Below are 18745 nucleotides of genomic sequence, written 5' to 3'. Positions count from 1 at the left end.
CATTAGTTAATAAGATAAATGTTTACACTTAAATTTTCAAAGGCCATCATCAAATCCTATCCAACAAAGAAGACACAAACAGACTTTTTTCCCCTCATGTTTCATGCTTACTAAGAGCTTTTACTTTCATAAGAAAATACTTCAGTTCTGCCTGAACTGAGCAAAAAGAAAATCAGCTCTTTAATCCTCAGGATAATACATATTGTCTTCACACTTTGGCAAGTAAATATAGCAGCTGGTAACTTTAAAATCCTGTGCTTTGTTATGTAAAGGATTGCAAACAGAACCATCAAAGTTAGGAGTGGAATATACTGGTTGCTTTACTTAGATGATTTTCCTGATGATACTACAACATATAATTTTATACTTTTTTCCGATCTAATTTTCAGAAAGCTGGCAAACAGGAAATTTGGCATTTCTCCTATCATACCTAACTAGATTAACCTTTAGACAATGTACAACAGGGAGCTTCTTGGAAATATTTTTTTCTAATAATCCACCTAAGTTTTCCCTCTCATAACAACATCCTAGCCATACATGTCTGTACTCTACTAATTCCTCATTTTAAATAGAATTCAGGGTATTATTTTTATAGCTAGTCCGTATTAAAAAGTCCCCTTCCTCCTCCCCTTACAGAGGCATGCCTGTAGAGATCAGATTGCCACTTCACTCAAGATCTGTACTGTCCCACAGAAACAAATCGTCTCTTCCAAATGAACATATCCCTATTCCCCTGTGGACTGAGGCCAAATGAGTATCATTGTGATCATAACTGTTAACATCGTGAAATAATATTTAAGGATCCACAACTACTTTTGCTACACATCTTTTAAACTCCTTATTGGAATAGGAAGCCTAATGACTGCATGGACACACAATTTAAGCTGATATTCATCATTTCCCTCTGGATAAATCCAATTTTACAGCTGTATAATTCACAAGCTTCCCTGGAATTCATTGCTTTCCCAGGGATTATGCTTCATTTAAACCAATCTAAGTGACACAAARATCAGACTTCATTTCCCTTTTGAGTATTCAGAATTCAGCAAATAGGTCCTATCCAGCTGGCCAAGGAGGAATGTTGTCACTTAATCTGTTTGTCTGCTCCTCCCTGAACTTGGCAGAAGCCAGATATCCCAATCAGAGAACAAGCCTTGCCCCTGCAGCAGGCCTCCGCAGTCACGGGATTCCCAGGCCTTCGCACTTTCCATTCCGTGCAAGACACCAGCCCTGACAGCCCATTTGTCTCTTTTTGCAGTTCGGGTTTTTGTGTCCCAGGCAGCACAGTGATGAGCACAGTCTGAATCCCCAGGATTTTTCATGCTGCTCCTAATGATAAATGAGTTCCTTGTTTCAGATTACTAAAATACATTCCAGGGCTCTCTCAGAGTTCTCTTGAAAGCTTGTTTGGTCAATGTAGTCTACAGCCAATGAATTTATAGTCATACAGTAACATAGCAAACATTAACATAGCAAACTAGCAAACATACATGTGCAAAAGCATGTACACAGCCATTACATATTTCCTCCTTCCTACTATTGGCCTATATGTCTTTTCTTCTGCATCAGTGCCTCTCGATATCTTTAGCCTATGATTAAATGAAGCCCACTTAATTTAATTAATAATCTTTTCACACATCATCTGAATAGGTAAGTCTTGAGACTTCCTGTGATTTTATCTGCWGTTCATAAGGCACCCCTTCTAGATCGATGAGTCCTTGCCTAGGGGACATCCCTCMAGGAAGGTGGTTCTGGGTGAGAGCTTACTGTGTTTCAGCACTATAGATAAAAACAAACAATACTCACGACACAAAAAATATGGCAAGAAAGTAAATTCTTTCTCTAGCTCTTTTCTTGGGCTTCACTTTGGACCATAAGGACTGGAGAACTACTGTGGATACATAGCCTCTTTGATATGTTTATCATGGATAGCCTAAGTGTGATGATAACTTCTCACTAAGATCTTACATTTCAAAGGACTTTACAAATGATAAACAAAGAAAATTTATCTGAGTAACAGTAACAGTCACTATGGAGGATTTAGTATATTGTCTTACGGTACTGCAGTGAAGTTGGCTGACAAAATTTTATCCAATCTGAAAGCTTGTAAAGTCATTTTAAATGTGACAGAGCCACAGTCAAAATCAAAATACAATGCAAATTGTCAGGAGCTTTTTGTGGAATGTTATCCAAAATGACCAATTGTCAACTTTATAGAGGAGCCATGTACATATATGTATCAGAGAAGAAGGAATAAAGATCCTAATTCTCCCTCCACAAATACTGAAGCTACACAGCTGAATGTTGCAAGTGTCTTCTGTGAAAGAACTTAAGTCAAACCTCACAATTTGAACTACTCAGACAAAACACTTTTGCTCCTATTCCACAGTCCAAGCGGTAATAGAAATAGAATAGAGAAAGAGCTCTCGCAGTACCACCTCAACATCCCTATTGGCAATGATTAATTTCAAAGAGTTAGAGCCAGATATTTATCTCGGGTCACAGGCAAGAAATCCCAAAGCGAGGTGAGAATGAGAACTCATTGTGCACTGGGGCTTCAGTCTCTCAACAACCATTTCCCTGATTTGCTGTTATCTCCAGACAGATTGCCCTACAGATATATGCCACTCATCAGCCACCCAAATGCCAGCTCTTCCTTGACCTGCAGAACCTCATGACTCAAGAAACTGAGATCCAGACAGAGTCGTGCTTATTCCGCATACATGAGACAAAGACTTTGGCTGAGGAATATGGAATGAAATATTCCCTTGAATAATAAGGGGGATAGTGGTCAGAAAGTAAATTTTCCAAAGACACAGAGAGAGAAATAGAGAGGACTGGTCATAAGTTCTCTTAAAAAAAAAGAGAGAGAGAGAGAGAAATAGAGATAATGGAAGAAAAAAATAGAAGAGGAGAGGATATAAATGAATTAAGAAAATGGCACCATCCATGCAGCTATTCAAAATCTTTTCACAAATGTGTTTACAGCCACCTATGACTTCATGGAAGGCTTCCAAAATCTGCCCAAAACCTTTCAGTGATAAATTCTATCTGAGGAAAGAACAATGCATAAACCCATTCTCCTTCTGAACACTGAAAGATGCATTCACTCTCACAGACCTGATTCAGTCCCCCTCTGAAAGCATGTTACTCTCTCTAYTGGGGACATAGGCAGCCAAGGGCAAAGAGCCTCCTAATTTAAGGCCTCAGTTAAATGCTTAATTGTCCTGCCAGAAGAATAGGGGACATAATATCTTGCTTTTCTGATCTGGTAGCATATGTAGATCCCAGCCCAGAGGAGCATTTTGCTCTTGGCTGTTTAATTCATTCAAGTGGAATTAGTGTCCTTCAGTCAGACTTTTGTTTGGATGACTATTTTTCTCTGATAAATTCTAACAAACAAAAGGTTATATGTTTAAGCATTGTAAACTAGTTTAAACCTAAAAGCACAATGTGCTTTAGGGGGAATAATGAGGATAGAACTACATAAAACCACAACATCTACCAGTTGGCAGTAACACACGGTAGTGCCTGGTTTCTGATGACAGTCAGAATGCAAGTCTAGTACTATTTCACAGCTGTCAATCTACTGAAACAAATATCCATCAGGAAAAAAAATCTTAATATAGTTCTCATTATGGCTAATAAAACTAGCATCATTGTATTAAAACACTGTAACAGCATCAGGACTCCTGAAGTGCCTTGGCTCCCCTTCCATACAGGATCAGTGGAGCTCTGCCCTGAGAAATCAGCAGCAGCTTCTACACTCAGAAATTAAATAGTCCCATACCACATTCCTGAACTCAAGAGCCTGCACTGCTAAATAGCTCGGGTACGACCTGTGCCAGGAGTCTCCCAAACAAGTTCCATCATGCTTCAGAAGCTAACGTGGGTCAGGGATCATCCCCTCCCAGCAGTCTGCATGCAGCCCATCTTTGGGGAGATTAGGAGAGTTTACGGTATGGATGAGATTGTTCGCGTCAGTTGGCCTCAGTGCCAGAGTCTCCTGTTAATGAAAGATCTTTAAAAACTCCCACATAGAACCTGTGTTTCTGTGAAGAAGTCGGCCCTTACTGAACAGCTAGACTCCTCTCCTTAGCATTTTGGTCTACTGTTTGTGGAGTTATGACTGATATCTATATTAATACAGGTATTATTTAGCAAATAACCCCATGGACTTTCGTCATACACAGGGAACCTTAATACAGTGGGTAAGAACTCAGCCAAACTTCATCCATGAAAGGGTGAAGTAATTCTTTCTACATATGCAGTTCCCTTCATGTGAGGGAAAAAATTACATGTATATGTATATTTATACATACATGTATACATATAGTCAGAGCTGCCCTGAGGGAAGTAGAAAGAAAATTAGACTACTGGTCTCTTTGTAAGGTGCTCACATACTGTGGTTATTAAATGCCATAACATGGGCTGCATAAAAGCCTCAACATTTTAGACAGCTTCAGCTTGCCTACAGAAACAGAGGAGACATCCCGAACCATTTAACAAACATTAATCAAGCTCCCAATTGTTCCTGTGAAATAGATAAATACAATCAAATCAAAGTGACAAAAGAGAAGCACAAAAAGGTTGAGAGATTCTGCTAAAGTCTCACTGCAAACCAATGACAAACATGGGAAAATAACACAGAAAATCAGATTGCCACTTTGCTCTAACCACTAGTTATAACTCCATCCACGAATGGGAGAAGACTAAGAAATATTAGATCTTTAGAGGAATATTTAAGGAACTAATATACTGTAAAATACTAAATGAATGCATCAAGTTGCTTTTGTACTCCCTTGCCTCAAGCAGCTTCGCACACATAAAATTTGATGCTAATCAGTCCTAGCAGKTTTCACAGAATCTGGAAACCTATTATTTCCTCTGGCTGCAGCTAAAAAATTTCCCAGCTATTTCATTATTGATACTGGTAAAGTGCCTGTTGTACATATCATTTTATCCTTGGTGTTGACCTGGCATTTGCCTGTCTTGACCATGCATTTGCCTGTCTTGACCATGACCATGACCTTACCAATTCTATGATTCTATGATTCTATGACAACCTAGCATTAAAGGAAAAATCATGACTGAATTAAATATTTTTTACACAACACAGATAGGTGCTTGGATATATGAAGAGATATCAATGCAATTTCTGGCTAACAGAAGTTAAATTATGAAAAAACAGGAAAAAAAATGAACGATTATAACGGTATTTTCCAGCCAATAACAAGGCAAGATGTTCAGGCACTAAACAGATTTGTACTTGTAATAAGCTACAAAAAAACACTGTAAAATTAAATGAGATGCATTGGCAATGGCTTCCTTTTATAATTAAAAATGATTCAGAAAGTGAAAATATTATCTAGAACAAAAGTAAAACAAATCTGTTCATCTTMAGAGATGATTTCAAAATGTTTCAGTCTTCTCCCTACTAACAACGATTTTTCTTCACACTTCACACAAGATTTTCCACATATGTTTTAACCACAGGAAAAAAAAAACATATTTCAAATTTCAAATGCTGTGCTGCAGGAGATGTTATTGACAAATGTAGTATGACACTGTGAACAGAAAATTGATATATTTTAGTTAGTGCAGCACATTTTGTATTAATGTATGCCAATATGCTAGGTAAAATTCTTGAGTCTGTTCGTTATTTCTTTCAAAGTTAAAGGTAAAATTCTCCCCGTTATGGAAAGGCCCTGCAGTCAGATATGGAGAAGGCTGACTCCAGCACCACGCTGGCACCTCTGAAGTCGGTAAGGCTCACAAGGTGCAAAAATTTCCACGCATATGGATCAGGATCTGTATACAGTTCAGACTGCCACACAATGTATGTGATCTCAGAAAGTAAGTAGTAAAATGTAACAGTATTATTCACATCATATACCCTTCAATCATGAGAAAAAACAGTACTGATGCAACTAAATAGAAAGCCCTGTATTTATGAGGCTCAGTCGGGATAGGCTCTGCACAGCTGTAATCCCTGTGCTCCCCTCTTCTATTTCTGGGAGCCTCTCTGATGTTCTTTGAAGGTCTGGAACGCATCCCAGCAACAGTCCCATGCCAGCTAAAGGTGAAAAGACTTGCAGCTGCACCCAAAAATCATCATCCAGCTCCAGCCCTGCTAGAAGGGCAAGGCTGCCAGCTGAAGGTATCCATTAAAAAACAAGACAAGGCAAACGAAGAATCAAAGCAAATAGACAAAATGCTTGGGGAACTGATATATTCACTACTAGATTTGTTTAAAGAAACTGTTCTTTGCATTTTTAGATGGTCACACATAAAGTAAAAAGAGTAACTTCCGAATGTCATTCATACTGCGTACTTCTGAAAAGGTAAATGTAAAGGTAAATATGAAATGTATAAAGCAAATGTGCTCCAATGCATATTAGAGGGATGGGAAGGGAAGGGAAGGGATGAGAAAGGAAAGGAAGGGGAAGGGGAAGCAATATTTTGGCTTTTCTCGTATGTATGTTTATATATATGTATGTATGTATATGTGTGCATATATGTGTGTCTGTGTGTGTGTGTGTGTGTGTTTATACACACATATATATATATATAAGCTTAACATCACAGTTCATCAAACATATTGTCCACTCATCTTAATTCACATGCAAGTCATTGTCCCTCGGCTGCTCCCAGTGTGACACTGGCTAGAAGATGTGTGAAGGTGACAGATGGAGAGTACCAAGGAGTTCAGGAATAGCATGAGGTTTTTAGATGGGAGGAAACTAGCGTAAACAAATGTCTCTCTTTTTATCCAGCAGACTTTAACCATTAAATAGGGTTAGTCGGACATTTTGATGAATACAAGGAGCAAAATATATGAAGTGAGCTGTGTTACAGMGTCTCTTGTTTCCCCTAAGCTGAGTTTGGATAGACTGGGAACAACACAAGCACTTACAAGTTTCACACAAAAAAGCTAAAGGGCATCACTAGGCCCTACCTCAGTGCTCTACTAGAAGCCAAAATTTTAGAGAGAAAAGCCAGGGAAGGGGGTGAGCGCAAGAAGTTTCTCTTGAATAATCCAGGCAAGAGTTCCCTCTCGGCTACTGAGCGTTGGCCAACAGGGAAAGCTGGACCTTGAATCAATCTATCAGCCAAACAGGACTCAGCTTGGCAGCCGAGTTTCCAGACTGGAGAAAACATAGACCTAACAATGTCATCTCCCATTAAGCAGAGGAAAGACTAACTCCTTATTCACCAGAAGAAAGGAAATATGCAGGTCCACACTTGTCCACCCTATTCCTACAGTAATTTCCCATGTGAAATACCAAAAAATTGTTAAATTGCTCTTTCCCCTTCATTCAGGTCACTGCACGTAAGCTCTGGCCTTGCCCGAGCCGTGTTGCTGGCCTTGTACTTCACCAAGTCTGACCTTGCCTCGCTGACCTGCCTTCCTAGCTGACCTCAGATCTGCTGCATCACTAGGGACTTGGCTGGAAATTGCTGGCCTGCTGGTTGAGCCTGGTTACTGTGTCCATTTCTGCTTTTTTTCTTCTCATTTGGGTACTGTGAGACTGTGTCCCCATTCATGAGACCACTGTCCTGCCTGTTTTCCTGTCACCCTCTGCTCCTGGCTCAGTTTCCCTTGTGGAGCAGCCCACCCTTGAGATGCTCTGACAAAACAACTTCATAAAATGATAAGCCAGCAACTTCAGCTGSGGACAATCTGTCCCGAGATCCAAGCAGAACTGCTTAAGCAGGTAGTTAGTGTGTTAATATCTAGCACAGTACTTCTGTGTTTGAAGTCCTCTTCTTATTTCACTGTATTTGCAGCAAGACTGCCTCCAAGTTCTGAAAGCTTAAAAAAACACCTTTTTGACACAGTATTCTTTTCATCAAGTATCAGAGTAATATTCTTCTTTATTATCACATATCAAGGATTAACAAGTCCACAAGCTAACTTCTTGAACAAAAGATCCCTGTTTGGAAAGTGCCTCTGAAAGGTCTAAAACCACCAACAGGTGAAATTTAGGCTGTCCAAGTTCAGACCTTAATGTCTTGGAGCTGCTAAAGGCAGAAAATCACCTGTTAAGTGATGCTACTCCTAGAGATGCAAAAAAGAAAAACAAAGGTCAGAGAATTCAAAGTGAGCCATTTGGCTAGAAGAAGGCTATAAAGAACATTTTTTGTGGTACTCTCCCTCTCTTCTCATGAAAACAGACTTAGATACCATGAATATCAATCAGTTTATGCTATCCAATGGATCATCACGTAGGGCTACTGACCAGTGTGTTTTACGTTGTAGAATTGATAAGAGACAGAAAAAAATAGGAAAGAAAAAGAAAAATAGCAGCATAAAATACCAGCTGCTGAGCATAATATTTCTCAGGCTGTTTTTCTATGTGTATTCAGATTGAGTGATATATTTCTCACAATTTCATCACAGATTAAAATTTCACTAGATAACAATGTTCTCAAGAAATATGTCGTCCTGACATTTAGGAACTTCAGAGCAGATATTAAAGCAATACTGAACTTCAAATTAAAGGGTCAATTTGCTAAATAGAAATGTTAGACAGACATACACATGAATCGCACTCATTCTGGTAATAACAGAAATAGGTGTTTGCATGATGGTGATCATCAGCATCAATGAAATTACAGAGATCTACACCAGCTGAGCGTCCAGCCTGGACACATACACAGATAGAGTGAACACTGATTTCATCCTAAGAATCTCTATGAGCATGGACCATGGTCCTGGTCCTCAGCCACACAGTTCTGTGGGCTGTATCAGCTGAGAACCTCAGCCCATGTCTTTGCTCAGCCCCAACTGGATTATACTTCTGTATTTCTGGTAAGTGATCCTTAATTTCCTGTTGCACTTGCTTATAACCACAGTGCATGGTTTCTACAGTGCCACTGAAATGAGGCTATGCAGAAGCCTTCATTCATGCAAAGAATCCCCCCAAGGGTAACAAAGCTACTCCTGAGAGGAAGGTGTAAAAAGAGACTTCAGATGTTGGTCCAACATGAGATGTTAAAGGCCATCATTTGTCTTTTTTTTTTTTTTTTTTTTTTTACATTATTAAGAATATTTGTGCAGGATCTATAATTAAAACTAAAAGAGATGTCTCCTCATTTTGCCAGCAGCTATGTTATATCAATTAAATGGGTAAATAAGATCTTTCCCCAGAGGGGGATATCACGTGGCCCTCTATTGATTAAGACTGCAGTAGAATGTTATTTGCAATCTTATTGCATAATGGAAATCAGGAGGTAGCTGTCATGGTTTCAGAAGACAAATTGCTGGTATCTTAGACAATTCATAGGCCTCTTTCCTTCTTGCTGCTCTTAATTCACAGTTGATGCATGCCTTACAAGGCTTAGTTTCTTAAATCAGTCTACTACACTGTATTCAACTCCAAACTGGGTGTAAGTGTATTCTATGTGATTCTGCATTATGATGGGTATTAAAATGACCGTTCCATATATCATCACTTCAGAGCTATGCATTATTTAATAGAGTAACACAACTTTGAAAAGGACATTAAATTAAAAATAGATATGTTCCGCAGTATGCATGATTACTCCCAGGAAAGACAGCCCGCCCTCTCTCCCCCAGGCATGGTTCCAAAGGTGCTTTCCATACACAGATTCTTAAATCTCAGCTTAGTTTTGTGTACTTGACTTTCACAACAAGCAAAGCATACAGCTGGTACAAGTCCACAACTCTCAAATGTRTGTAGCAAATGCAGCCAGGGGTTCTGTAGCTGTAACAAACACCTAACCACAGCCCAGCAGACACTTCCCTTCTCCACTGAATTATAAGCCATGATTATGTCCTTCATGGGAGAACCAGAAGGAAGGACAGACAGTACTCTCCCTATAAATGACCAAAATACTCTTTTCCAGTCTGAGAAACCTTCAAAAAGGACAATCTTTTCTTGCTTCTGTACAGTCTCTCAGGTATTACAGTTAGTCAAGTACAACAGTTTTCAAAATACATAACATCAATATTTAAGAGTACCAGAATATTCTTCATCGAAGTCAAAGAAATGGTCCTTAACATGGCTTTCAGTGATTATGAAGTTATAAGGACATAAGACAAGAATGGAAGGAACCAGTCAATAACTGTAGGCAGTAGGACAGTAATAGCTTCAGAAAAAATGTTACAGCCATTCTGTGCATAGAAAAAGAATGCTCAGCTTACCATGATCTATTTACCATTTCACAGGATTAAAAATTAAATGCTAGCTTCCTGGTCTGCTCCAGGTAAGCTGATTGATTAGCATATATTCATCTTTCCATCTCACTTGGTGAGTTTAAAAGCAGTAGGTTTACTTTTCCAGGACTTAATAAAGTACACAGAAGCAAATGAACAATATGCCAGCAGAACTGCTGTCCAAAAGTAATCTCTCACAAAGTGATAACAAAGTCTGGAAAAAATTATCACCTTGTGAAAATGATGGAGGAGGTTAAGATTTCGAGGAAATCAAAGACATTTCAGCACACTTCATTTGGCTAGAAGTGCACATCAATAGCACTAGATTCTTGCTGGTCTATCTTCCTATTTAGGGAAATTATCTGATCCTCCTACAAATTGATTTGTATTTAAACCTTCCATTTCATTCTCCTGGAAATTCATGAAATAAATCTCAACCTAGTCCTGATGAGCGTAAACACTGAATAACAAAAAAATAAGAATAAAAAACCCTGAAGAATTAAAATATGTGCACATTTTGCTCTGATTGCTCAGAACTTCAAAAGAGGCATTTGGCACCTTAAATTATGGTCTGCAGTCATTGTTTTTTTTTTCTTTTTTAATTTTTGCTTTAAAAGGGCAAATCAGTCATTTCAAATTTCAGTCCTTTCTTCCTTGAAAGCACCAAGACACAATCATCTCACTTATTTTATTCTCTTTCAAATACAAATGAAGAGTAGAAAACGTTCCTTACCTTAAAAAGTCTTAAAATATTAGCAACCATAATGGACACGGAACTTGCTGCAGCACCTATCACACCTGATATCTTGTCTGGCTTAGTGAAAATAGGTGGGTCGCCATTAGCACACTTCACATCTGAACCATCTTTTTCTATCAATGCTTGCACAAATGTTAAGGATTGCTCCAAAGCATAAGTGTCTCTGGAACATGTATCAAGGATCCGGACACCTAAAGTGATATTGGTGAGAAGATCAGGGTCTTTATTAATCTGATCGATTGCATACAGCATTGCCTCTAGTCTGTGGATCCCTTTCTCTTTCTTGAGTTCCCCACAGGGCACACCTCTATCCCCTTTTGCATGGACGGGGAACAGTCCTCCCAAGATGATGTCCCCATCCAGTCGGATGGAGTGGGCATATTCCTGGCCATGAGTTCTTTGTGTCATGGTGAGTATCCAGTAGAATTTGGCTGTTAACAGGAAGAAACAATGGCAGGAAACTAATCGCTTTCTGTTGTATATCATTTTCTCTGAAGACGTTGTTGCTATCCAGTATCCAGATTTTCTTCTTGCTAAAGGATGAAGTTGACCATTTGAAGCTGCACTTTCTGAAGGCTACCATCAGTGCCCAGTAGRTAGTACAGAACCATGCGGCAGGTAGAAAAAGGATCTCAGTGGAAGTCCATAAAACGTGTTTTACAAAAGATATCTGCTGATGTAAATTGATCAGCTTTTTGGAGAGTTGGTTTTCAACTGTGTTTAATTGACGATAAAGTGTAGAGTAGTTTCTCTGGTCCTGATGCTAGGAGGAGGTCAGCAGCTCATGTCCTTGCATTTTACCCTGCAGCTGATGTACTTCTGAAAAAAAGTGAGAACTACTGTTTAGTTCAGCAGTTTTATATCTGTCACACAGTGTATTTACTTTTGAATACRAATTACATTGCCTTGGTTTTACTTCCCACATTCTGGAAGGGAGTAATTCTTGGCCTTCTGTGAATTTGAACACCTGGCTGCACTGTACTACAAGCTGAGAATTGATGATGCCAGCAGAGGAAAAGCAAAATCAAGGTAAGTAAACTTAGCTTGATATTCAGTCAGATCAGTAATTTGCGTTTATCTTTGCCTTGCATCACATCAAGTAACAGCTTTGATCCATAACACATTGGTTTTTATATTTTGCTGTATCATTCTATTCCAACTCACAGAATTGCAATTACTACTTCCACTTACTCCCACTGGGAAGTTCCATTCATGACAGTGGGATAATCAGAATTCCTAAACTTAAGTACGCTCTTCAGCTTTTGCAGTACAAGAATATTCAACTCATTTGGATATTAAACTGATCATTTCTGCAATGGAATTCATTTTCTTCTAGATTCAATACAAATCAAAAATGCCTTCTAGATAATTTCAAATACTAAATTACTTTTAAGAAGAAATAACTTTCTTAAGCAAAAAGTGCACAATGTATTCTGTAAAGAAAACATCTAAATATACAGTATTCCTTTTCTGGCGTTTTACTTATTCTGAGATCCAATATTAACAAYGTCTCTGTTCTGTGCTTGCCTTTGGACCACATAAAATAAGAATAATGTTGTAGGCCCACTAGCATCTGGAACAGTCCYGAGGATTTTAATAAGGCCAGGATTTCATCATAGATCTCTAAATATCTGACTGAACCTGTCCTAAATATCTCTGTATTACTCCATTGCTCTGGTGGCACAATTTTGATTTCTAAAGTGAGTGGAATTTATTTCCATATTTAACAAAATTACATATCCAATTAAATTTTTAGACCTTGGGGGGGAGAGAGAGATTTAATTTCATCTAATATTAGATATGTACGTGGTAAGAAACTGCACGTGAGCTAGTCTCTCAAGGCATCTGTTGTAGGCTATGGAGAACAACGGTCATTTTAAGGCTTGATTAAAAAAAGGGGGGAGGGGGTTAAAGAAAAGTCTAATCATGATGAAATTAATCACATTGAACAAGTGTCAACTTCTCTTCATTGCCTATATAGAAAATCTAGACAGCAGGCTCACCTACAGATACACCTACAGATCACCTATCACCTACAGATATCTGTGATCTGACTGGTTCCTACTACACAAATAATCAAATTAGAAAAAATTTGATAAAACTGTATTTTTTTCAAGGACGCTTAAATTATCTGTCGTAAGATTTTCATGTGTTCTGTGGTAATAAATCTCAAAATATGGTTTGATAATGCTTTAAACCAATTATCTTGTTCTTAAAATTATTTTGTTAGATCATTTTCCCAAAATGATAATACTAAGCAGCTCACAAAACCTAAGAATTCTTAAATAATGGATTTTTGAAGGCCCAAGAAAAATAATTCAGAATAGAGAGTCTTCTGTTTATGGAACAGTATCTCACTGTGATCTGGTAACAAGGCAAAGACTTGAAAATGAAACATGTTTAGTTAGTGCGAATAAAAGCATTGCAGCTGGGAATAGCAGAGCACAAGACTTTCAGTGTCTCCCAGTATTTTGTTTTGCTTGAATTTTACTCAGGGTTGAATCCAAATGAAACAAATTCTGTGCTGCTTTATGTCACATTCCCATCATTCTCCTTCAGCTCCTTATCGTACACAGAATATCATACATAGAATTGGTAAGGTTGGAAGGGACCTCTGGAGATCCTCTAGTCCAACCCTCAAACAAGTGGCCCATATGGGATCGAACCCACGACCTTGGCATTATTAGCACCACGCTCTAACCAACTGAGTTAAATCTAACCTCATGGAGGTCAAATCTGCACAGGCTTCAGCCCCAAGTGCTTACCAGGGGCTTTAAAGTCACCAGTAGAGAACTTATCATCAGTTACAAATGCAGGAACTTGTCTAACATCACTGGCTCCCAGTGAGTCGAYCTGGTTCCCTTAAACGGTTCCTATGGATAGACTATGGCTCACGCCATAGGGAAAAGGTTGTGTTAGCTATCAGCTAGACACAACTGGCATTTATCTTGATTTCCTTGGTAGAAAAACACAGATAAGAGTTCAAAACAGYAAAGAGTAAAAGTTGTATCTACATYTAAAACATRGACAGAYRAGGCTTCCCTTTTGGTTCCATAATGAACAACCAACTCCATTAGTCTATGCACTACTACTATACTCTAGTACAACCCACACATGAACCAATTCTTAGAGGCAATAAAATATAAGACTGCTCTTATTTAACACTCTACAGAGACTTAGGGAACAATATTGCACCACTGAAAACGTGAAAATATTCACAAAGAAAAAAATGMTGCTTTTTTTCTTGCTCAGCCTTGGATCAATTTCTTACAGCCAAAGAATAGCCAGAAATTAAAGCAACTGTTGGTCTGTGTATAAACAAGTAGTGATGAATTCAACTATTGCAACCTGAATTCCAAACAAGTTAAAGTGAGCCCAGTAACTTGAGTCTGATATCTTATCTGGAACTGATTAAAAACTAAATGAATTCAGAATACGCATTTTTCAGTATTACAATCTACATAAGCATTAATTGTTCTGCCTCAGCTTAAATAATTTCCTGAAAAAGTACATGCTTCTTTGCTGCTGGTGTCCACCACTCGACTATAAAATGGAAGGAAAATTGTAAAATGTTCTTTTTAAAAATTTAAGAYCTTTTAGTCTTTTTTTATGTTACTTAAGAAATAAAAGCTTTTATTATGCTGCCTAATTTATTCAAGCTACACTGCTTTTTATATATTGATTAATATTAACTGTTACAGAATGTTATAAGCCTCTGTAGCTAAGTAGAAAGCATCTGATCTAAATGAATTCCATTTTTATCAATGAATTTTAGTGAAAAAAAAAGCATGGGCTCCCAGGCTATAAAGTCAGAATGATCTTTCCTCATGTTCAGAGATTTCTTTCAAATCAAAATGCTGTCCTTTTCAATTTGATCATAAAACTTTGAATTAATGCAAATGCATTCTCAAGCTATCAGGTTTCCTACTGTAGTAGCTGGTGCTCACTAGACACGTAACTTCAGAGAAGAAATTCACACATTTCCCCAGCCCAGGGGCTTACAAGTTCAAGAACAAGTGCACCACAAAGCCTGTCTTCTAGTCACCTTGAAATATATGCCTCTCTTGGTTTCARTTCATGAAAAATATCTGGTACTATGACAGCACCCTACTGTTTTTAAAGTAGGGATTTCAGCAGAGTTCTCCACTTGTTTTACTGTACTATAGCTTTATTTTTAAACCTCAGGAGATGGGGTGTTGCAAGACAGAAGACCTGGAAACTTCTTTCTGGATGAACCATYGGGTTCTGAAATTGCTCCCTTCAACAAGCATTCAGCCCTGGAAGCCAGCTGGTACTCAGTGTTTGGTACTTCAGTGCCATGCTGTGGGAGTCAGGCACATCAGCACACACCAAATCTGGTCAGGATTCCAGTCAAGGACTTCCTCCACTCGGACATGGTCTCATTATGCAAGTTCTTCATGTTAGTGAACTCTAAATAAACAGGCTGAATGTGATATATAAATCTTTATTTTGGTAGCAAAACTCCTGAAATAGCAATCTTAATAGTGAAGTCAGCTGAAATCATAGCAAGATTCCTTAGGATCACCTGGAAATACTATTTAAAAGAATCTTACAATTACAGACAGCTATGGGAGAAAAAAGTATTCTCTGCACTGTAAACAGGAAAATCTGTTCACAGAACTTCATGGAACATCTTTTAACTAAAGTTGCCAGCCAGACACTTTACTGAGGGATTAAAAAAAAAAGGAGAGAGAGAGAGAAAAGAAAAAAAAGCTGCTCAGTAAGTGGAGGAGAAAAGAACTCTATGAAAGAGTATTTATTCCATTAAAAATCACTTATTACATTCGAAGCACAGTGGGGACTGTACTGAACTAAAAATAACTGATATTCTGTGAATGAGAAGAGGAAGATTTTTAGGGGGCAGACCCACGTCTACATGTGTTCTTTTCCAAAAACCAGTCAGATTGTCCAGTTAATGCAAAACTGATCTGGTTTCAATGAATGAGAACAAAATAACAGCAACTTCCCTTCTGAACTTCTGGGGAGGAAAAAAAATGCAAAAATATACATATATTCTGAATTCTTACTGCTGATATCCTTTTTCAAGACTATCAAATAAAGACTGTGTTTTGCAATATTCATTTTAGTATTCTTAAAAGCTGCCTCTTTTTCTGGCACAACATTCAGCAATGAACAAATAGCTGAATTTGAACATAACAGCAGGTAAAGAGTTGCCACCTGGATACAATAACCCGATACATACRGAAGATGAATGGGTTTTTCTGACAACAGAAGGGAATCTAGAAAACCTTAGGCCTTGACATTGCAACTCCTAACTTGCAGGAGGATTCTTCACGGATGTAATTCATCTTATCTACCTCAGTTTTTCTGTAATGATTTGCTGTGCTCCTGCCACTGAGGTAACCTTTACAGAAAAATCAGGACTTTGAGGTAAGTCACCTCGGCATCTTGTTTACAGAAACTATTTTGTCGTAGTGCACTGGGAGACAAATGGTTCCACTCAGCCTCATCAGCCTCTTTTCAAATATCCCAGAGCTTCTGTCTTCACTTTCTACCATCTCCCAAAATACCCATCTCCCAAGCAAGCTACTCTACTAAAGCAGCACAGATCCTTCTGCAAAGGCTGGACGAAGAGCAGCTTACAGTTTTTAAGTAGGAAACAGCATCAACCTTGCCCTTGCCTGATCTCACAGATGAATAAACCCCATCAATGTAACATCTTTAGAGTTGGTTTCACCAATGTCCGGCAAGTGACGATCAAGGGGCTTTTCCCAAGCAGCCCAGAAGAGCCCTTCTTCTGTTGCTTTTTGTTTTCCTTTTGCCCTCTTCCCGCCAGACCCCGGCCGATGTAGCCGGCGCTCAGAGCTGGCGCTGCCACCGCTGCCGGTGCCCCGGCGCGGGGCTCTGCCGCGGCAAACGCCGCGGTCCGCGGAGGCGGCCGCCGGGCCCGCCCCGGGCACCCCGCGGGAGGGCCAGCTCGCCCCGCGCACCGCGCCCCGCGCACCGCGCACCGCGCACCGCGCCCCGCGCACCGCGCACCGCGCCCCGCGCCCCGCGCCCTGCCCCGAGGGAAGGCCAGGACGCGCCCCGGGGCCGGGGCTGCCTCTCCCCTCGCTCCCCGCGGAACTCCTCGGCCGTCGCCCATCACCGCGGCGTTTCTCCCTCGAAGGGAGCCCCCTGTTGTTCTCCACTTCACTTCGCCGAGCTCTTTATTTATTTTTTCCCTTGCCAGGCTCATCCCTACCCCAGCTGGCGCCTCGTGTTGAGGAATTCCGGCACGGTCTCGGCTCGGCTCTCCCCGGCGCCGCGCTCCTTGCAGTGCGCTGCCGTGGTCTTTTTTTTTTTGAAACCGTTTCACCGCAGCCGGGCAGCCCGTGCAAAGCAGCCGGCAAGCAGCGCGCTGAAGCCCAGCGCTCCCGCGGCTCCTCCGAGCCCCGCTCCCCGCAGAAGCCGGGCGGCAGCACCGCACCTTCCGCCGGCGGCGGCGCGAACAGCGATCGCCTTTTATTCACAGCCGCCGGTGAGTCTTTCCTCTCCTCACGCCAAATGGTCAGCTTTAATGCGCTTGGATTCCCCTCAATGAAAACCTAAGACTCTTTTAATGAATCTCCGGTCCCAGAGGTCAGAAGCGTGCAAACTCCAAAATGCCAATGCCGGATTTGCATGCACTTTGGGTCAGCGGTCGATTTTTTTTTTTTTTACTCGGGGTTTTTTGTTCACCGTGTTATGCATTCCCTTGCCAACACTCAGGATTCCCGCAACAAACACATGCCCGGCGCTGTGGGAGTGCTGCTCCACGCCGGGCACAGCTAGCACCCCCCCGCGGGCCGGCTCCTGCCCTCTCATCCGGGGAAGGAAACCCCCGGGGGCCCGCCGGGGTTTCCCCCTCCTTTCCCACGCCCGCGGGCCCCGTGGGTCCCAGCCGCTGCCCGCAGCTGCGGCCCCGCGGGCATCTCGCCCGGCCCCGGAGCCCAGTGCGAAGTTGCCGGCGGTGGGCAGGGCTCGCCCCCTCCCGCATCCCGACGGGAAGGGAGCCCCCTCTTCCCTCCCGGCTAAAGAAATGTGAGCAGGACGGCGGCGAGCTGGGGTGAACCTCTGCACCCCCTCCGTCGGCTCGGCAGGGTGGGATAGGACCCCCTTAAGGAGGCAAGGGGCAGATCTCGCTGTTCAAGAGCACCAACATCCTTCCTTTTTTATTGCTGCTATGACGGCGCTGTGCCCGGGATCTCTTTCGTTAGAGCTGATTGGGGGAGGATATCGACAATAAAAATTATAAATAATTAAAGCMATAAACAAAAGCCCCCGGCGCCGCAATCCAGGCAGAGAGGATTGCCTAGCCCAAAGGCGTTAACTGAGGCAAAACTTGCATTATTTGTGGACTCAGCTCCCCTTAAAACAAGAACTGAAGGAAACACACACACACACACACACACACATATAAATACCTTGACCGAAAATAGTTGCATATCCATATTACTGTAGAGGTCACTGGCATTAATACTGGGCGCCGATCGGGAATAGCATGAGGTAATTTCTGAACAACCCTCGTCTCAAATAGCTTCCCCCAGTAGCGTCAGCTTAATGTGCAGGAGCTCAGCCTGGGACAGGTATCCAGGAGAGCGATTTCAATAGTGCTGCATAACACTTGCGACTAGCCAAGCCAAACCTTCTCCACTGTCTCCTTCCTTATTCCTCCTCCCCCTCTTCAAAAAAAAAAAAAAACTTTTTGGGACTCGTGGCTCAGCCCCCGTGACGATATCCACTGCCGCCGCCCCGCTGCAGCGGCGGACACACGCATGGGCCCCGCTGCGCCTTTCAGAGGC

At 40.9% G+C, this 18745-nt stretch overlaps 1 protein-coding gene across 1 annotated transcript in view; it reads right to left on the bottom strand.

Moving 5' to 3' along the window:
* The window catches only part of LOC146593087 (metabotropic glutamate receptor 8-like), a gene marked incomplete at its 3' end in the record, with an annotated part of 149992 nt that extends 138566 nt beyond the window's left edge, over window positions 1-11426 (bottom strand). The window contains exon 1 of the mRNA XM_085309912.1: window positions 10917-11426. Coding sequence (XP_085166038.1) covers window positions 10917-11426 — 510 coding nt within the window. The remainder of the gene's footprint in view (window positions 1-10916) is intronic.
* Window positions 11427-18745: the final 7319 nt, after the last annotated feature.

The sequence above is a fragment of the Rhea americana genome, unplaced genomic scaffold (assembly GCF_003343005.1).
Source record: "Rhea americana isolate MKP2758 unplaced genomic scaffold, rheAme1 scaffold_306, whole genome shotgun sequence".
NCBI classification, from domain to species: Eukaryota; Metazoa; Chordata; class Aves; order Rheiformes; family Rheidae; genus Rhea; species Rhea americana.
The sequence above is the reverse complement of the archived record's forward strand: the minus strand, read 5'-3'. Positions and strand labels throughout refer to the sequence as shown.